Here is a 21,976-nt window from a genome sequence, read left to right as displayed (position 1 = left end):
CTCTAATTTGGGCATTACGCCGGTTAAGGCCGCAATATCCAAAATTAGAGAGTTGATTGTGGCCTTAACTGGCATAGTCAAAACACCGAAAGGATAATTGGTTTAGTAGCCTTAACCGGTACTAGATACAGGACTCGACACATATAGGAAATGCATGCATTTGTGAAATTGACATCGATATTTGCAAGATAGTTAGTGTGAATCACCCGACACTCCCAAGTTCTCATTAATTTGAAAATCCAAATTTAATTTCTTGCTTGATAATTAGTTGTTTGCTTTTATTTTAGTTTGCATTTAATTTACTTAATTCCCAATTCAAAACTGCCAAACAAAATTCTACCTTCCATTGTGCATAACTCATTTGGGCTATAAGTTAGTGGCTTTGATTAGGTTTAGTGTGAGCTAAGCCGAGCATTGCCGAGGCTTTGTGCCTTGTGAATATTATTTCTCTTTATTTTATTTTTATTTTTCATTGTATGCTTTTAAGTTACTCTACCGCCAATTACCTCGGTTAGGTCCAATGCCTAATCCCCGAGGTACGATAATCAAGGTTCAAATACTTCCCTTACTTGACAACGATTCGAACGCTTGCGAGAGTTTATGAATCAAGTCAATGGCGCCGTTGCCGGGGATTAGGGTTTAATAGCCTTAATCCCTTGGTGAATCGGTTCTTTCGGTCACTTTAGCATATTTTTGTTTCTTTGAAAAAAAAAAAAAAGATTAATATTTATTGATCTAAATAGTTTATTATGTTTTGTGTGGTTATTTTTCTTTTTTCTTTTTAAGTTTTGGTTACTTATCTCATTCTTGGGAATCCATAGGTACTTATTTTCTATTACATTGAGCTATGGATCGGTGGAACTATGGATGGGAAGACCCATGGGGATATGAGCAAGAAAGTTTATATGGTGGAGGTTATCAAGCTTATGAGCCTAGGAAGGAATTCATTGAAGGACTACTAACTCAATTACAAGCTTCTCAAGCTCTCTTGCAAGCCTCCCAAGCTCGATTGCAAGCTTCTCAAGAGATTCTTATACATTCCAATGAGCAACTTAAGGCTAGTCTTGCACAAGAGCCACCCTTCACCATTTATGAGCATGAATCTTTCTTTGACCAAATGGAGCCTAATTCAAGAGAAAAAGTATATTATGAGCATCATGAGCAAGAGTTGCCTATTCAAGATCGAGATGGTGATGTTCATGAACAAGAAAGTGAGCTTGCTTATGAAAGTTTCAATGCAAGTGGGGTGAGTGACTACACTTCGGAGGAATTGATGCAATATTGGAAATCTAAGCTTCCAAATGGAGGGGAGATGCTTGAAGATGATTCCTAAGAGGAAGATGTTTTGTCTAGTGAGGAGGATGCAGAATTTGAAGTTATACACCATAACCCCTTGTTCATTGAGGAGGATGCGGAGCTTGAAGTCATACACCATAATCCCTTATTTGTTGAGGTTGATATTCCCATGGAGGAAGAAAGTCCTTCAATACTTTGTGATGATGAAGAAATTGAAGAGCCAAGGACTTTCTTGCCTCCTACATCTAAGGAGATCTATCATGAGCTTCCCAAGGTGGAGAGTAGAACATTGAGCACTTATGTTCTTAATGCGAGGATTGGGATCAAGGTACTTTTACCTCTCAATCCACCATTAAGTGGTCAATGTTTCTACAATGAGGTGATGGATTGGAAAGGAAATGGAACACTTGCACTCACCCTTTCCCATCACTCTCAAGAGCTTCTACCACCTATTCTTCCTATGAGCATCATTTCTACACCACTTGAGAAGGAGAAGGCAAAGAGATTAATTCATAGAAGAAAAATCGAGAAGAAGGGGAATATTAAGAAGCTACACTTTTGGCCACCAAATGGAGTATTCTTATGTAGCTCTTGGTCTTGTCTCTATGACACATCGATGAGTCCCTTAGCCCCAAACAATAGGGTGGTCGCACTTGAGAAGTATCCACCTTGACAAAGATCATGTTCTATAGACCGGCTTGGGGTCTTTAAAAACAAGCGCTTCTAGGGAGGCAACCCTAAGTGGTTTTGAAATTTCCTGGTTTATTTTGCATCAATAAGGCTATTTAGCCATATTTTTGGGAGGATGGGAGGTGTTCGAAGTTGGAAGTGTGAAGAAAGCAAGAATGTAGTAGTGTACAGTTTCTGTCTAGACAGTTCAGTTGACTTTGGATAACAATATCTTCTGACTTACATGGTACTTTAAGCTGAAATTTTTTGGGGATATTCTCCTATATTTCTGCTATTGACTTTCAAAATTTATACCTCTTTGAGTCACTGGAACTCAAGTATTTACTGGTCAATGCAAGGAGGTCAGAATAGAGACAGCTGTTGTAGAGTGATTTTGAGAAGCTACACCCTCTACATATTAAGTTATTTGGAGCTCAAATTTTTCAGAGGTGTATCTTCACATGTCCTCTATATTATGGTATAACAGTTTTCCATTTGAGCCTCTCTAACTTCAGATATGGTGTTCCAACCAACAGGGGTCAGAAACAGGGGACAACAGAAACTGCAGAACAGATTAGTGATTTTGGAGGCCAACGATTTTTGACTCAGAATTTATTTTCTAGTGAAATTTTAATAGAAGGTATCTCTGTGAGTCTACTTTCATTTTCAGTTGGTCTCACCCTCTTTTCACCTCTGGAGCTTTAGAAATTGCAGTATTGGTGACTGAGGGTCTGCAGCAGACTTCATTACAAACCGGCAACTTTGACCAGCTATAGATTTCTTCTCAGTTGGATATAGGTGGCTCATTATAGTTGGATAGAAAGCTCTTTGAGTCCCCTTTCCATTTCATATAGTATCACTTAATTATCTCTTTCTGAGTTGGAGATATGGGCATCTGCAGACATAAAGGTCATTGCTGGAAGTTTTCTACACTCACTAGTTTTTGTTCACTCGGGTTGGTTGAACTTCTTGCACTTCAATTCTTCAATGGAGTTGTGATGCCCCAGAAATTCGTATTTATTTTCCGAGGATTTTCCGGAATTAATTTTATAACTATTGGACGGTTTCGTGGCTCGTGGATGGAGCGGAAGTGTTTCGGGCGAATAATTAATTGAAGAATATGGTTTTAGGGGGTTGCCAAAGGTTGACTTTTTATTCACAGGGATTCTCCGAAAACTTCCTTCACGAAAGTTGTAGAGCGCGTCGATACGAGTTCGTGGATATGTGGAACGTGAGAATCGGAGTTCGTATGAGAAAGTTATGGCCATTGGAAGAAATTTCCATTTTGGTATAAATAGAAGTTTCCCGAAGGAGAAACTTACTATTTTCATTTGTTTCCTTTTCTGGAAATCCTTTCTCTCTCTCTTCTCTCTCGTTCGCACCTTCAGAATCGAAATAATCCGGCTGACCCGACCCGGACCCGGTCGATCCGACCCGACTTTTCCGGCGAACTGCGGCGGTATCCGGCGACGAAACTTTCCAGATAGGATCGTCTCCTCCGTCTGGTCGTCCCTCTGGTGTCCTCTAGCGCCGATTCTCCTCCACGGCGGCGCTGCAAGGCGATGTAGGTTGGTGTTTTCGGACCCGGTCGGAAATCCTTATTCCGACGTCGGCAAGGCTTCGAGTTTCCTTGGTTGGGCTCAGAGCAGCCTCGCCGATCGATCCTTGGTGGTTGTTTGGATCGATTCACGTGAAACTTCGATCAACTCAGTTGGGATCACTGTTCACGGCTTGTGAGGTAGTTTTCGATCCCTTAGGCTTGTTTTCTGACTTCGATCCAGTTATGAGAATTCACAAGCATGCTTAGATGAAGCTTTTTGATGTTGGGAGTTTTGTGAAATAATGTGTTTTTGGCCGGCGGCGGTGCACCACCGTCTGTGGTGGTGTTCCGGCGGTGTTCCGGCCACTTAAGGAACTGTTTCTGTTATTATATATGTTCTACTCGTTGATGCGAGCGTTTCGATATATAATATGCAAGTTTTGGAGTTCGTTTGGAATTGTTATGATTTTTGCAGTTTCATACCGACCAATTTATGCTATCCGTGAGGATTTGAGCGTCCGATCGACTTGTGGTTTGGTCACATCGATCGTGGACGTATTCCAGAGACTTTGGGAGGTCTCGGATGTGGTTTCGCCTCGATTGGCGCCACTTTGGGGATTTTGGTTCAAAACAAGGGTTTCGGACTTAAATCATTTGTGAATCGTTACTAATTTGAGATCATTGGTGATTAGGTGCTTCTAAAGGTGAATTGGACGAGTTGTTGGTGATAGTGTTAGTTCGGTTCTGTATTGAAGACGCAGCGGGATTCTGAGGTGAGTAATCTCACGAAGTTCATATCACGAACGGGTTCACCATACTGTTTTGAGAGTTATTTAGTTAACTGCAAACTATAGATGGTATTAGTGGCTTTTCCGAGTAGATGACTATGTGTGTATATATATATATTATGGGATGTATATATATACATACGTATTCATGTATTAGTTGTGGATTTGTGAAACAATATGCATGAAACGATGCTTTTTATTGTTTTGGGTTGTGGCTTTTGGAAAACAATTGGTGGGAAATGGTATTTCTATTGTTTTGAAAAGTGTCTGAGGATTTGAGAGTCACAGGTTGTGATTTCTCCTTTTGAATTGATTTAACGTTTTGATCTGACGACCGGTGGTCTGAGGATTTGAGAGTCACAGGTTGTGATTTCTCCTTTTGATTTGATTTGACGTTTTGATCTGAGGGTCAGGTTGGCCTAAGGATCCGGGGTTGCAGGTTGCATCCTCATGGCAATATTATATCGTAAGATTGAACCTTGGCCGGGTGACAGGTTACGATTCAGTTAGAGCTCTAGTCTGTCTGCCATCGTACTTTAGGGATCTAAGTAGGTTACTTAAGACTCCTGGGTACATACTTTGTCCAGGTTGGACCGATTTGTTGCTTTGTCCAGGTTGGACCTATTTGTTGTTTTGTCCAGGTTGGACCGATTTGTTGTTTTGTCCAGGTTGGACCGATTTGTTGCTTTGTCCAGGTTGGACCTATTTGTTGTTTTGTCCAGGTTGGACCGATTTGTTGCTTTGTCCAGGTTGGACCTATTTGTTGTTTTGTCCAGGTTGGACTGATTTGTTGCTTTGTCCAGGTTGGACCTATTTGTTGTTTTGTCCAGGTTGGACCGATTTGTTGTTTTGTCCAGGTTGGACCGATTTGTTGCTTTGTCCAGGTTGGACCGATTTGTTGCTTTGTCCAGGTTGGACCTATTTGTTGTTTTGTCCAGGTTGGACCGATTTGTTGTTTTGTCCAGGTTGGACCGATTTGTTGTTTTGTCCAGGTTGGACCTATTTGTTGTTTTGTCCAGGTTGGATCGATTTGTTGTTTTATCCAGGTTGGATCGATTTATCATATTTGAATTGTTAGGTTAACGATTTATATGATTTTGTCACGGTGTGACTTTCGTTGTTTCTTTTGGGAAAAGAGTATTGTTTTTGGAGGCATGGTATGTTTCCCTTATTCGCGAGTTGAAAGGTTTTCCTCATTTTGGAGTGAGTTGTGCATGTGTGGTTTGAGTTACTCATACGGGCTTGCAAAAGCTTACCGGGTTTGTTGTGTGGCAACCCGGTACACTATTCAAACGGTGTAGGGGTTAATCCTGCAGGTTAGGATAATCGAGGTTGAGGCAGCGAGCTTGCAGCTTTACGGTAGGAAGCCATCTTTGTGACTTTACCTTTGATAAGGACTTCCGTTGTATAGTTACTCTGAGCAGCCTTTACGTGTTATTTTGTTGTTGACAATTTAATTCGTATGCTTGCGTAATATATAACTCTATGGATGAGTGTATATTAACTTTGAGGGTTCAGGGCATCAATATCTGTGTAAGTTAAAGGGAAAAAGATTCCAGGTATTTTGTATTGATGACTGGACGTTTCACGCATATATAATTATGGGGTTATATATATCGATTTTCATGTGTGTAAAATCAGGGGCGTGACAGGAGTTGATCTTTTCACGAGCACCTTGAGCTAGTATGGAGCATACGTAAAGGAAGTCAAGGCCTTGTGCCTTGAGGTTAGTGTCTCATATTTGTCTTCTCCGAAGGTTGTGAGCAATGGAGGTTCTACAAAGAGGGTTTTCCGTAACTTTTCTCCGCATTTAGATTTTTATTTTCATTGTTAATTTGTGTGCCTTCCCCCGGACTTCACTCTCATGCCTAAATCTGACACGGATTTTAGCTTTCGATCTCACTTTACAACATTGAGGACAATGTTGGTTTTAAGTGTGGGGGTGAGGGCTCGAGTGCCTTATTAAAATTTTTTTTTTAAATAGATAGCTTTTTGTAGTTATATTTAGTGGCTAATGCCTTTTCCAACCCCAATGACTAGTTATGGACTTAACTTGTTATGATTGTGGATAGATTGAGCATGATTTAGGACTTTGAATTTGTTTTGTGATTAAGTGTATATATGATCTATGCTTGATTATATGTGTGCACTTAGCCTGAGGTTAGGTTGGTTCATCATAATTAGAGAAGCATATAGGTGATTTGATTAACTTACATGCCTTATTTGTGAGCTTTTGAGCCTAATATCCATTGTGTATGCATTGTTCATTCACTTTTTCTTCATGTGTGTATAATTTCATGACATTGCGTATCTAGAACTTGCTTGAGACCTCTCGAGGCTACTTTTAGGTTATGACTGGATAGAAATGATTGAGGCATTTTAGGTTAATACCACCATGGCCAAAGAAGCATGTGCCCAAAGATATTTACCACTAGATTGCCACTTTGAGCCGATGTATATAGTTAGCCTTTTTGTTCATTCGCACAACAAATTCCTACCTAGCGTATACACTTTTATCCTACCCTTTCATGGTAGTTGGTGAAGCGATTTGAGAGAATGACTTTATGTTTGAGTGCTTCAAAAGAAAAGAAAAGTCAAAAGTGTAAGGTTACAAAAGAATAAGTGTGGGGGTGAGTGATTTGTATAGAAAAGAAAGTTCTCAAAAAAAAAAAAAAAAGAGGGTATAACATAGTTTAGTTAGCGGATTGTACATTGGGATTAGAATGAGTGATTTAGCATTCGAAAGCAAAAGTCTTAAATCTCTACAAGAGAGAGTTGCTTCACCGATTTCCATGGACTTTGTCTTTCCTTATCCTTCATTTCTATTAGCCACTTACCCTTAGCCCCATTACAACCAAATAAAAGACCTCTTGATCTTGAAAGTTGTGGGCTACCTAGCGGAGATGAGATCGAAGAGCAAGCTTATGGCGGCGCGTGTTGTGAAATTGCTTTTGAATGAAATACATGTAACCTCTAAACACTTGAGCGATAATATTTAGTGAACCTATGTGAGTTTAGTGGGTTATATCGGGTCTTCTATATGCATATTTGATTGTGGTGGATTGATTTGACACATGGTCAACACATGTATATACTTGAGCATTTCTCACATGTGCATCTTAATTGCCTTACAAATTCATAATTCCTATGTTATGTTTTGTCAACCTCATGATCATTTACATAATTAGTTCTCCGAGGGTTATGGTTGGAAAGGCTAATACTACACTATATTTATGTTTGAGTTGGTAGATTCTCGGATTATGTTTCATTTATTTTGCTTAGGGACAAGCAAAGTTCAAGTGTGGGGGTGTGATTACACGCATTTTTATACACGTAATTGCACTCTAAATACTAGAATTAAGCTAATCCTCAAATTAATTAATATGTAATTAACCCATTTTTATTTATTTGTAAAAAATAAGCGGAGTCACGGATATCGGAAGAAATTGGCGCGAAATCAAAGCAAATAATGAAGAAATGAAGAATTTCTGTTAATTAATTATTCTTTTCATTAATTAATCATTGGATAATGATTAATTAATAGAGGTTTAACCATCAGAGCATCATCACGTGCAGAAGCATGCAGCAATTAAACAATTATTTGTTTAATTAAGTTCAGCCACTCAGAAAATGACACGTGGCAGTCCGTAATCATCCTACTCTCTCACGCGCCAGTATGCCAGCCCTGTTGTCTTCTTTTCTTTGAAGCCAATCTGTTGCCGACACGGTAGCATGAACTTATCCCTTCTCCTTTTCGGGACGAAGCCGACCACACATTACCATATTCCCAGCCACATATATACCTCTCACCCTATTCTCTCACGGAGAACCCTAGAGACACCAACAGCCGCACCACAAAAACAGAGGCAGCCCCTTTAGGCTGCTCTCTTCCCACTCCTCCCCTTCCATTTCTCTTATTTTCTTTACTTTTCTTGTAGGTATTTGAAGGATTTCTCACTCAAGCTTCAAAGAATCATCATCAAGAGCACCACAACTCTATTTTGGGTAGTTGGGTGAAGAAATTACTTGGTTCATACTAGCTCATAGCTAGAAGTGACCAAGCTAACTCTCCCCTCTCTTCCTTATTATCTATTCCATAATTTTATTTGCTATTGATGATGTATTTGACTATGGATAGTGAGTAGTTCAATTTTGGGAGTTAGGGTTGTGAAGCCCTAACTCATCTTGTATAAATATTGATGCTTTAATTTTAATAAATGCAATTTCCATTGTGTATGCTTTAAATATGAATTTATTGGTCCTTAGAAGCTTGTTTCTAGGCTTTGTCACCCTTTGAAATTATGTTGTGGGCAATTGTGATGAGTAGATTGATAAATTGACAACTTATTAGTCTTGTGGCATCTAGGATTTGAGTGTGGTGACCATTAGCTAGCTTAATTGTAGCTAAGCTTGCTTGGGTCTCTATTATCTTGCTCTCTAGGCCTCTAATTTTGGATATTGCGGCCCTAACCGGCGTAATGCCCTAATTAGAGAGTTGATTGTGGCCCTAACCAGCATAGTCAATACACTGAATGGATAATTGGTTTAGTAGCCTTAACCGGTACTAGATACGGGACTCGACACATATAGGAAATGCATGCATTTGTGAAATTGGCATCGATATTTGCAAGATAGTTAGTGTGAATCACCCGACACTCCCATGTTCCCATTAATTTGAAAACCCAAATTTAATTTTCTAGTTCGTTAATTAGTTGTTTAGTTTTCTTTTCGGTCGCGTTTAATTTAGTTAATTCACAATTCAAAACTTCCTCCAATTTTCGACTCATTTGTACCAAGGATTGACTTGATACACAAAAATTGGAGGAAGTTTTGAATTGTGAATTAACTAAATTAAACGCGACCGAAAAGTAAACTAAACAACTAATTAACGAACTAGAAAATTAAATTTGGGTTTTCAAAATAATGGGAACATGGGAGTGTCGGGTGATTCACACTAACTATCTTGCAAATATCAATGCCAATTTCACAAATGCATGCATTTCCTATATATATCGAGTCCCGTATCTAGTACCGGTTAAGGCTACTAAACCAATTATCCTTTCAGTGTATTGACTATGCCGGTTAGGGCCACAGTCAACTCTCTAATTAGGGTATTACGCCGGTTAGGGCCGCAATATCCAAAATTAGAGGCCTAGAGAGCAAGATAATAGAGACCCAAGCAAGCTTAGGTACAATTAAGCTAGCTAATGGTCACCACACTCAAATCTTAGATGCCACAAGACTAATAAGTTGTCAATTTATCAATCTACTCATCACAATTGCCCATAACATAATTTCAAAGGGTGACAAAGCCTAGAAACATGCTTCTAAGGACCAATAAATTCGGATTTAAAGCATACACAATGGAAATTGCATTTATTAAAATTAAAGCATCAATATTTATACAAGATGAGTTAGGGCTTCACAACCCTAACTCCCAAAATTGAACTACTCACTATCCATAGTCAAATACATCATCAATAGCAAATAAAATTATGGAATAGATAATAAGGAAGAGAGGGGAGAGTTAGCTTGGTCACTTCTACCCAAAATAGAGTTGTGGTGCTCTTGATGATGATTCTTTGAAGATTGAGTGAGAAATCCTTCAAATACCTACAAGAAAAGTAAAGAAAATAAGAGAAATGGAAGGGGAGGAGTGGGAAGAGAGCAGCCCAAAGGGGCTGCCTCTGTTTTTGTGGTGCGGCTGTTGGTGTCTCTAGGGTTCTCCGTGAGAGAATAGGGTGAGAGGTATATATGTGGCTGGGAATATGGTAATGTGTGGTCGGCTTCGTCGCGAAAAGGAGAATGGATAAGTTCATGCTACCGTGTCGGCAACAGATTGGCTTCAAAGAAAAGAAGACAACAGGGCTGGCATACTGGCGCGTGAGAGAGTAGGATGATTACGGACTGCCACGTGTCATTTTCTGAGTGGCTAAACTTAATTAAACAAATAATTGTTTAATTGCTGCATGCTTCTGCACGTGATGATGCTCTGATGGTTAAACCTCTATTAATTAATCATTATCCAATGATTAATTAATGAAAAGAATAATTAATTAACAGAAATTCTTCATTTCTTCATTATTTGCTTCGATTTCGCGCCAATTTCTTCCGATATCCGTGACTCCGCTTATTTTTTACAAATAAATAAATGAGACTGTGACCACTTACTCATTTTCAGCTTAAAAATTGCCCACTTACTCTAATAAGAGTTTTTTAACCTCATTTACCTAATCTAACATCCATTGACAATTTTGCCCCTATTTTAATTAATAAATTACATCTCAACTCTCTCTCTCTCTCTCTCTCTCTCAAATTTTGGTTGTGGATCGGAGCTACAAAATGGCGGCATCGAGAAGGCTCCGGGACCTACAATCGCAGCCGGGAAACAAGATATGCGTGGACTGCTTGCAGAAGAATCCGCAATGGGCTTCGGTCTCCTACAGCGTCTTCATGTGCCTAGAGTGCTCCGGCAACCATCGCGGCCTCGGCGTCCACATCTCCTTCGTCAGATCGGTGACCAGTTCAAACATTTTTCAGAAATTCAATACAGACCTCAGTGATCTCGGCGCTGGTGTCTTCGTCCGGTGAAGCGGCTCTGTGGTTTTGGGCCAGAGCAATCGCCTGTGACTTCATCCCGGTCAATCCAATCTGGTGCCCAGAGCAATTTTTTTTTTGGTATACTTTGAGTTCCGAGAATGGGGAAGAAAAAAAAAAGTGAACTTATACAATTGAACATATAAATTGATCAATTGTGTCTGTGTCATTTTGGTCATTTCACTTTAGGGTAATAATATGATTATTGAGAGGCAATAATAATATTACTGGGGGGCAATAAAATGTTTATTAGGGCAATAATAAGATTATTGGGGGGCAATAATAAGATTATTTATTTGGATAAACCTACTAAAACATTCAAAATTTAAAACATATTCATTTTTCACTAATTATTGATCCCCAATGAACTTGTTACTGGGGGGCAATAACATGATTATTGGGGAGCAATAATATGATTATTGGGAGGTAATAAACTCAGACGCCGGAATCCTATCACCAGTCCAGGAGCCAAATTCCGGTCATCGGTTGCCGGATTCCTGTGACCGGTCGTTGGAGTCCCGTCACTGGTCACCGGAGCACAACAAAGTGGAGGATGACTTCTTTCTCTAAATGAGAAAGCAGGAGAGGGCAAAAAAGTCTAAAAAATAAATAAAAAGAATTAATTGGGTATTAGGGAAATAATCCCTTAAAGTGTTTTGGGTAAATGGGGTTAAAAAACTGTTGGTGGAGCAAGTAGACAATTTTTAAGGTGGAGCAAGTGGGCAATTTTTAAGCTGAAATTGGGTAAATGATCGTTTCCCCTAAATGAAAATGGGTTAATTACATATTAATTAACTTAAGGATTAACTTAATTCTAGTATTTAAATTGCAATTACGCGTATAAAAATGCGTGTAATTATATTTTCGTCTCTCTATGTTTTAAATAAATTATTATTTTATTTTTTTCACTAAACAACTATTTTCTTCTACGATGGAGGCCGTTTTGCTACCCACTCTTCTACGACAAACACCATTTTCTGAAGCACAAGTTTTTGCTCTCTATCTTCGTCTTCGTCAAATTCGATTTTAATATCTTTGGGTTTCTTAGGCTCTGCTACTTTTGCTTCTTTTCCTGCAGCTACTTGTCTTAATTACCAAGCTAAGCATCAACCAATCTGAGAGGACCAAAGCATTTTAGTCTCCCCATGTTGGTTGGATCGGATCAATTCTCGCAGAGGGGATTCTTTGGTCGAGTACGTTCTCCATCAAGTCGGGTTGGGATTGGAGATTGGAAAATTGGGGAGGTTTGGTTAAAATGGAAGCTGGAGAGAAGCAAAGGATGGTTTAGTGGAGAAACGACAGTTTTTGGTGGTTGGAAAATTAGTTGGGATTTGGGTTCTGAAATGTTGGGGGGTTTGGATTCTTGGAGAAATAAAGCAAGTAGTAGAAGAAAACGATGAAAAAGATGAGGAAGAAGAGGTAGATCAGAGAAAATGTGCCTGGCCGTGTGCGGAGGGAGGGAGGGAAAAATGCCAAGTAATCAGCATTTAATTGCTGAATTCCTGCCCTTGTTGTCTCCCTATGCCAAGTAATCAGCGCTTAATATCGATTGCATATTTCAACGAACTTTACGAGGCTGTGCTTGTGCAATTCTAAAGTTGTGGAGCAGATGATTGGGCTGCACGGTCAGTGAGAGGCATGATGTCTCTGCAGCGCATGTAACTCAAGAACTGTCCAGGCAGCTCTTCGAGAAGCGATTGAACTGCTGAAATGCGCCCACCTGTTAGAACCACAATGAATTGTTGTCTTAATTGCGAATAAATAGATTCTATCCATATTCAAACATGATGAATGTTTTGGAGAGTAAAAATAGAGATGTTTGGGACTTACTCTGCACTTCTCTCATAGGAACAAATTGTACGATGTCTCTGGTAGCCACACGGCCTGTTGAACTTGATAATCGCTGTCCATTGTCAGCATCGAGAATCTGCCAAATACAAGATTCAGACATGCATTCAGAACAAAGAAATCAAATTCTAGTTGTTGAAAATCCAACATATGTAGCATAAGGAGAAAGTGATGATTCGTAAAAAGAAACAAAAGCATACCTCCATTTGTTTGAAATCCGCACTTCCTACTCCAACTACTAGAATTGAGAGGGGAAGATCAGATGCCCTCACCAAAGCATCTGTTGTTTCCTGCAGGTCTGTAAGTATCCCATCCTATAAAAGGTGGCATCTATGTTATCACAATAACAAAGATCACATAAAACAAACACTTGCAAATAAAATTCATCCTTCTCTTACCGTTATGATCAGCAACACATAGTACTTATTGTTGTTGTGGAAAAGAGAATTGCCAGCAATCTCTGCAGCCCTATTAACCACTGGGCCAAACAAAGTGGGTCCTGATAAAGAAACATTGTGTAGGGCACTGGCATAAGCAGTCATTATGCCTTGAACTCCTTCAACCTAAATAAATGAAACATTCACCAAGATAAGAAAATACTGGTTAGCATATAAGTTTGCAAACCAGAGTAGAAAGCCCTATGCAAGGAACCAGACTCTTGATTTACCTCAAAGCCAGTTGCAGTTCCATCCAAGTTAAAACAGTGCGATACAGGTCCTCCAGCTGTCCTTCCTCCAAAGCCCCAAGCAGGAAAGCGTTTATCAGCATCATAAAACTGAATGACTTCCCCAACTTCCATTATTGCCTGCAAATAATATACTTGATTACATTTGTAGACCACACCACTCAACTACTCACAGAACAAACCTTCCAAGGTTATTTCATTAAATGAAGACACTAATGTATTGCATGTTATTAGAAACAATTCGTCAATCACTAAAAACATTACAAAAAATTTTAGTTATTAAAGCACCACAATTGCTAACCTGCTGGTAAGAATTCAACCGGCCATACGGATCAATGTAGTGCAACGAATCATGTTGTTGAGGGTTTCCATTTGAAGCTGTGAGAAAATTCAGTATCAAGTCATGCAAATACATTGGAAATGATAAACATTTCGAAAATACCACGCATTGCTTACCCGTAAAGTCAACAGCAACCATGAAGTTAAGCTCAAATCCACTGGAAATATAATCGAGAAAGCTGAACTGTTGCTTCTCATTAAATTGATCCACAAACAACTGACCCTTTGAAACCTAAAACACCATATTATAAAGAAACAGTGAGTAAATTGGCATGTAAGATACAAGTATATGAATTGGAATGCAAGCTTGAATAAACACCTTTTCATGACCATGAGAAGATGGAACGACGAAATTCACCCCACTTCTTTCTTTGTATAATCTCTCCAGGTCTGCCACCGATTTTTGAAGTTTCCTATATTGGACAAAGAGGTAAATTCAAAAAGGTTAGTCATCTTTCTGGTACAGGCAAAAATACAAAGTTGAGAAAAAAGTGTTTAAAAAAAAAAAAGAAAAAGAAAAAAGTAGAACCAATAATTTTAATAATTACCCAATAAGAACATGATTGCCATTGCTGTTGAAATCAAAGCACTCAATGACTAATGGATTATCCTGCACCAAATAAAAGTTTTATGAATTTTTCTATCTTATTTGTCAAACTAATAGCCGTATTTAACAGGCAAGCAGAATTGGCAAGCTTACCTTGCTTCCAAACTGCTGCATACTCAGGGATAGTGGTTTCCAAATTGGATTTAAATTGTTATCCACCACTTCAGTCTTGCAGATTGGAACAGAACCTCCACTCTCAACAATTCTAGATACTCTTAAGAAAGGATCCTATAGTAAAGAAGTTGAAAAGAAATATAAGAATCCCAAAAAAATTAAGAAGAACAAAAGAATGTATCATGTAAAAAGATCTTAAGACTTGGTTTCATAACACGTACACTTTTAGAGAAGAGGTCTTTGTTTTCCAATTGGGAACAATGGAATTTTATCTCAACAACACTCTTCGAAGCCATAGTTTCTTCAGCATGGACAGTGAGTGTTCCGAAATTTCTCAAACCTCTCCGCCCACTTCTGTTATGCAGATTCAAGGTTAACCTTCGACTTTGTTTGGTCACTATCTGCAATAGAAGAGAATGATGTTAAAACATTTTTGCAATATAAGATATAGAAATTGATAATAACAATGACAATATTGATCTTTACATCGTCTTCACACACACTGCACCAGCTCAGTGAAATAACCTAGCTATATCGATGAGCTCTCTTTATTTGAAGATAATTTACCTCTGAAAGAACGCAACTGCCTTCCCCAAGAAATTCTTGATCCTCCAACTTCAGCGTCTGCAATGCAACACAATGAGATGATTATGAAGCGAATTATGCCTTCAATAGAGTTTGCATACAGTTTTTATTACTTTTTATTCCCACCGTGATGCTAAATTTAAGGGTCAGTTACAGCAAAAGACAAAGAAGCTTTGAAGGCTTTGTTTATCTGTTGCTTCCATCTTGTCTGAAGTGCTAAGTTCCATGCTATTCCTAGGTTTTGCAAAATTGTCCACAATCCTAAGGCTATGCCAACCATATACAAATATATATATATATATATATATATATATCACTTCCTAAGGTTGTTTAATTACTATGTATATTTTTCGCATATTCATTTTATTCGAGCAATAAGCAATTTACTACACCTTCATGGTAAAAATTGTAGAGTTTAAAAAAATAGCCGAGTAGTGCATAACAATTCAGAATTGTGTTTATAGAAAGCCTTGATAGAAGACATGGTAATACCTTTACATTTACATTGTGATATTTTGTATCGACATCATAGATGTGGAATCTGGGTTGAACACAAAACAAGAAAAAAGGAAGGTCAGGCAAGCAGCCTAATCAAACCGATGCAATTGATATGCATCTAAGAAAAGAAATATGAGGAACTTACATCAATGGCTGCACAACCTCAAACTGATATGAAACTGTAATTTTCTCAATCCACACTGGATTCAAACTATTCAGTATTACTTCAGTTCTCCCTAGTTCCTCCAGCTTACCATGTCCTTTCTTCACATAAACCACAACCATGGGATCACTCTGAAATCAAAAAACAGTTCTTAAAAGAACAATATTCCTCACCATGACAGATTACCCATGTTAAATGTCATATAAGTACATAACATAGAACCATATCAAACAGAACAGGTTTTATTTTTTATTTTTTCTTGATTGATTAGAACTATGGTAGCCCTTCCATGTGTAAGGGTAGTAGTAGTAATAACAATTATTGACAAGCAATAGCAAGATAAACAGGTCATGCTCATGTAGTCACGTTTGCAGTATTTTTATTACTACGATAAAAAGCAGAGTGAAAAATGCTGTTTAAGATTTAGCTAATATTTCAATTACTGCTATATTTCAAGGTGACATAGATATATAAACTTACCTTTGACATAATGTCACGATCAAGCAAGTTAGTTGCTGACAGCGATAACTGTAACACAGATGAGAAATCCAACATTACATTCCAAAGAAGGAAACAGAAGGCCCAACTAGAAAAATATATGAAAATGAAGAGAATTACAAATAAGAGAACCATCCATGCACTTTAAAGCTCCTAGTGATTAAGAAAGCAGAGACACAAGATTTAACTCATCCATCACATGTATACCAAAGTTTAAACCATACATAATCTTCACACACTTAATTTATCAATTATAGAAGACCAGATGGTAAACTATATCGAGTAGTATACTTCATAGTCCATTAGAGCTTCATTACATTGTCCAGCTTAACGGTTCATTGCTGTTTCAAGCTAGGTGGAGTAGTGCAGAGTGAATCCTCTAGGAGTCGCATTAACCACCTTTAGCAAGTTGATATATATACCATTTGAAACGACAACGACGTATTTGATGAAAAAGGCAGATAGAAAAAGAAAGGAAGATAAAATGGATTAAGGCCTTTGGTATTCTTGAAGATGGCCCTAGTTATATCCACATTGTCTCACATCTCCTGGAGACCTTCATGTCCACATCCACAAGAAATGACGCCGTTTCTTGGTTAGTAGCACAGCATTGTGACTATTGCCACACCTCCAAGTGAGAAACAATACTTTAAGATCAATCAACGGTTTTGTCCTGTGCTCTCAAGTCAAATTGGCATAAGATAAACAGAATCTTGCTAATGTCCAGTTTCTGAGAATATGTTGTAGGCATTTTCCAGACAAGGTGATCAAGGTGCAGTATTTCAATCAACATGCAGCTTCAGATGCAACTCACGTAAAACACCCATTATATATGCAAATTACTTAATAATGGTCAATGGGGTCGTTCACAAGGCAAATACAGCCATTATCTTATAGTAAACAGTTGGAAATTTTTAAATCTATAGTGAACCATGTAGAAACTTTCGTGTTGAACATTCGAGAATACTTGCAGGCCAGGTTATTACAGATCGTGCAGATGGCAATTGACCAGATTGACCAAAAACATTGGCCAAATTGACCCGCAGCATGCCATCTTGAACTCAGCCATATGAGTTGTGAAAATAACAATACTATACCCAAGAATCGTGCAGTCTTCTACTTTCCAGAAAGATGGAAAGCAACTTTAGGAATCAAAAGTAAAGTTGCTTTTAAGTTGGCTCAAAAAACATTCTACAGATTATAATAAAGAAAAAAATACGAAAAATTTCACCAGGAAAAATTATGGGCTGCTAATAAAATATGAGATTACTAGTACAAGAACAGTTCAACCAATTCAACCAAATCAGTGTTCTGGGCACCAAAGTTGTTCACCTGTTTTTTATATTCTACTAACCTTATTCGCATGCATGTTTCGATTTTTACACAAATCTAGATAAATCCAGAACCACCGAGCAGCACTGAAATACTAATATTATTAATTCTTCTAAAAAAAACAAAAATCGAGACAATTGAATCAGGATTAATAAACAAAAAGAAGCATCATGCATCATGTTCTAGGATTTTGTTTACATGCCAAAAAATTAACAATAAGCAACAGTAAAATTGGGGCTAGTCCGAAATTAAACAACTCCATGGCAAATGTAGGTTACCTCGAGCGAAGTGTGCAGTGGAAAAACGCCTCGGGAGCGGTTAAAGAGCTCAACGGCGTCGTTTGAGTCAGCGTCCCTGTTGATGGGCCTCTCTTGATGATGGGCCCCTCCCACGGCCTGCTTGCCACCTTTCACGTCGGAAAAACACCCTCCCATCTCTCAACCTTCTTCTTCTTCTTCTTGTTCTAGATTTCTCTCGTCTCTTTCCCACAAGATTCTAGTTTGGTTTCGCGCCTTTTAAATTTCTAGCTACCTTTAGAACCAGGGATTATATATAGAGAGTGCTATCTCGGTTCACGATTTCTTCGCCGAAGTTTACAGAGACCGGAAACTGGCCTCGTTCCACTACTCTACTGAAAAACAAAGGGTTTATAGAAAGAAACGCGGTTTTAATCTTCTTGGAGAATTTTCTAGGTCTTCCAAACTTATTTTGCTTAGAAATTGTTGCGAATTTAATTATTGTTTTCCAACAATCAATTGCTTAAAATTATTGTAACGGTGTAACCAGTACCCGTGTTCGAGTTGGTAACAGATTAAGGTATCCCGATCTATTTTTGGTGATCAGAGATAGGATTGTCAATTCCGACACAATTCGATAACACGACTCGAAACCAGCACGAAATAAAACAGGTTGAACCGACACAATTAAAAAATTGATTAGCCGCAGGTCAACCCACCATGACTCATTTAATAAACGGGTCAACTGCGAGTCAACCAGCCAATACGAAGTGAATCCGTACATTTACTAAATGAATTGGGGTATATGTTTTATATAATCCGTGTAGACGATCCATTTAAAAAAAAAATATTATATGTATATAAGGATCGAATAAGTCTTTTTCTCACTTTAAATTAGGGTTAACATTGACCGTTAACATTATAAATTCTCAAGTGAATTCTCAATTGTGTGATCTTGACAAAAATAAATTATTATTAATATTATAATTTTTGATTTAAAAGAAAATTACTTAATTAGACTTGAAAATTATTTATTTGTATTTATGTTTTTAGAGCCAAGTCACTTCTCGTAGGTAGTGGGTAATGGGTTATCTACAGTGGCGGAGCCAGAAAATAATCTCAACTGGGGCACTTAAAAGTTAAAAAAAAAATGAAACTTAAACTTAAAATATATCAAGATTGTAATAAAAATAATAATTAAAAAAGTAGGGGAACGATCAATATCTAGTTTTCTACTAAAAAAAGATCAATTTGATCTTTTTTTTAAATTACATATTTTATTAATAAAACTTATAGTTCATAGATTTTAGACAATTTTTCATAATGGAAATATAATTTATATTTGAACTTTGAAACTATATGAAATAATACTATTAATGTTTTTTTCTTGAGAAGAAATACTAGTATTAATGTTAGAAAAAAGAAAGAAATAAAAAAAATTAGAACATTGCTGCTACCAGCAATCGAAACAGGGACCAAATTAACATATGCATGTGCCTCAACCACTACGGCAAAGGCAGCACTCAGGTCAATTGTTGAACCAGATTGTATATATGCTTAAAATCTCACTGGGGCACGAGACCCACCATGCCCCAACGTGGCTCTGCCTCTGGTTATCTACCTATTGGTGAGACATATAATAGGTCAAAATTTATTAACGTGGGCGTTACTTCCGCCTATTTCAGTAACGGGGCAAAAAATTTACAGAAAAATTCATTAGTAGGGCAAACGTACTAGCCACGTGATACGCCCAGCCAATCACGTCTCTCTATTTTTTAATTATATTTCAAAACAACTCATGTTTAATTATAATGAAACACCCAAAATATCCCTTTATATAAGTAATGATTTGCTAAGCGTACCATCACGTGGCACGCCAGCCCTACCTAAAAATTTGACCGGTATGTGAATCAAAGGGACGAGGAAGTGAGGAAAAACGGAGGCAATAATGACGTCGGAATAAGAGGGGAAGATGTTGCGGTTGAGATTATATTTTATCGGTGAAGATATATTTCATTTCATTACAAATAGTGTGTTTCTGTATTTGGAACAAGAGGGGGAGGTGTTGCGATTGTTATACTATTTGACGATAAATTGGAACTTGCGGTGATCAGAACCATTCCCTTTTGGAAATCTCTTTTGAACTCTTACGATTCAAGTTATCATTTGAAGTTGTGTTTATCATGAACTTGAGTTTATCCATTTTGGACTTTCCTCCAAAAAAACTCTTATTTTATTGGAAGAGAGTTCAAGATGACTCGAGAATCAAACGAGGTGTCTAGCAAATCACTTTCTAGCCTTCTGTAGCCAAATTAGACTATTGTTCAATTGCTCTCTCTGGTAACTTGTGCAAATAAAAGGTCCTGTGTTGTGTTCGATTGTCATTGGCAAGAGTGAGGCGGAGAGCACCTTTTCAAGTCTTCAACAGCTTTTCTGGACTCTCCTCTTTTGAGAGGTTCTCCTTTCGCAAAAAGAGTGACTTTTATCCTTACCAAAAAAAAAAAAAAAAAAAAGAGTAACCTTTATGGCTGTTTGTACTCGAATCAATCGGAAACAGCTGACAGTACCGTGACTTGTACTTTTACATATCCACATTAGAGGAAAATTATAATATGATCCTGAATTATAGTATACGTGGTGATTTAGGGTGATATTATTGGCCCATGTGGCTAGTTGTGATTTCTGATAGGTTTTTTAAATTAATTTTTTTCTTCCTTTTTTAACCTCCCTGCATGGTCTCCACCACATTCGAATAAAATTATTGGTTGAGACCACCACATGGCAGTGCCACGTGATACTCTAAAATCACAGAATAATTCATTCCAGATGTCCTCCCAGATCCGAGTCTTCTTCCTTTCCCCAGGTAGTCTTTGTGGAAACTAGAAAGTACCTTCAACCAATAAACCAATGGACATAGGCATAAAGATTACTGTGCATATATCCTGGTTTGAGATGATCAAGGATTCGAGGCAATATATACACACACACACACTTATTGTAGATGTATAATATTTTTACTAGGTATTCTGAATTCTAGTTCTCGATGTTATTCGGTCATAAACTGAATATATACAACCAGTCTGATGGATATTAGTTCTCCACAACTGATTCAATTCCGTTTGGTTGTATACTCGTAGACTAATTCTATATATGGTGGTTTGTAACTTGTATACTTAAGCCACCCGTTCAAGAAGCTAGTCACTACTATAGAGCGCTTTCAATTTACTACCATCGTCATTTTCCCATTACTATTTGAGTTGCTCGGAAAATATATGCTTGCATAGTTGCATTGAAATACATGAATGAATAATGTTATCCATTAATTTACATTGAATATATATATATATATATATATATATATATATATATACACACAGCCGTTCTATACTAAGGATGTCCTTACCTTAGCTAAAGAATGGATTTCCATATTTTGACCACTTTTTTATCACATATTCACATCTTAACCGTTCAGTTTTTAGGTCCTAATGTATAGATCATCTCTACAAATTTTCAGCCAAATTGATGATCGTTAAGGCATTCAAAACTGCAATTTACAATTATGAACACGAACGGTTCCGGTTAGACAGATTCGGTTCGTTTATTGATTTAATCGAGTTCGATACCTTAACGATCATCAATTTGGATGAAAATTTGATGCCCTATACATTAGGACCCAAAAACTGAACGGCTAAGATGTGAATATGTGATCGAAAATGGGTCAAATTATGAAAATCTGTTCCTTAAGCTAAGGTAAGGATATCCTTAGTAGAGACTGTATATATATCTATACAGATCCTATCCAGAGTGGAGCTCCGCTTTGAAATTAACGTGTGAAGTTCGAGTTTTTGGTCACTTTTCTATCGCATATCTACATCTCGACCGTTCAGTTTTTAGGTACTAGTGTATAGATCATTTCTGCAAATTTTCAGCCAAAATGATAATCGTTAAGGCATTGATAATTGTCTTAAAGCTAGTACGGTTTAGGTTGACAGATTCAGTCTGTCCATCAGTTTAAGCGAGTTAGATACCTTAACGATAATCAATTTGGCTGAAAATTTGCAGAGATAATCTATACACTAGTACTCAAAAACTGAACGGTCGAGATGTGGATATGTGACCGAAAAGTGACCAAATACTCAAACTTTACACGTTAATTTCAAAGCGGAGCTCCACTCTGGATA

The 21,976-nt window shown here is 37.7% G+C and overlaps 1 protein-coding gene across 3 annotated transcripts; it reads right to left on the bottom strand.

Annotated features, from left to right (window-relative positions):
* Positions 1-11,714: 11,714 nt before the first annotated feature.
* On the bottom strand, positions 11,715-18,187 carry LOC112198216 (protein BONZAI 3). 3 transcript variants are annotated; one of them, XM_024339297.2, is made up of 16 exons: positions 17,838-18,187; positions 16,210-16,257; positions 15,712-15,860; positions 15,561-15,609; positions 15,051-15,107; positions 14,705-14,884; positions 14,463-14,597; positions 14,311-14,372; positions 14,082-14,175; positions 13,880-13,994; positions 13,725-13,801; positions 13,406-13,543; positions 13,137-13,301; positions 12,939-13,052; positions 12,721-12,817; positions 11,715-12,610 (listed from the first exon to the last, which is right to left on the bottom strand). In XM_024339297.2, the coding sequence occupies exons 1-16, from the start codon at positions 17,991-17,993 to the stop codon at positions 12,483-12,485; spliced, it is 1,764 nt and encodes a 587-aa protein (XP_024195065.1). In that variant the 5' UTR covers positions 17,994-18,187; the 3' UTR covers positions 11,715-12,482. The 3 variants fall into 3 exon arrangements, with proteins under 3 accessions (XP_024195065.1, XP_024195066.1, XP_040374782.1); XM_024339298.2 differs by having other exon boundaries at positions 11,715-12,592; XM_040518848.1 differs by lacking the exon at positions 16,210-16,257.
* Positions 18,188-21,976: the final 3,789 nt, after the last annotated feature.

This window comes from Rosa chinensis, chromosome 4 (genome assembly GCF_002994745.2).
Source record: "Rosa chinensis cultivar Old Blush chromosome 4, RchiOBHm-V2, whole genome shotgun sequence".
Lineage (NCBI taxonomy): Eukaryota > Viridiplantae > Streptophyta > Magnoliopsida > Rosales > Rosaceae > Rosa > Rosa chinensis.
This window is presented reverse-complemented; position numbering and strand designations above follow the sequence as displayed.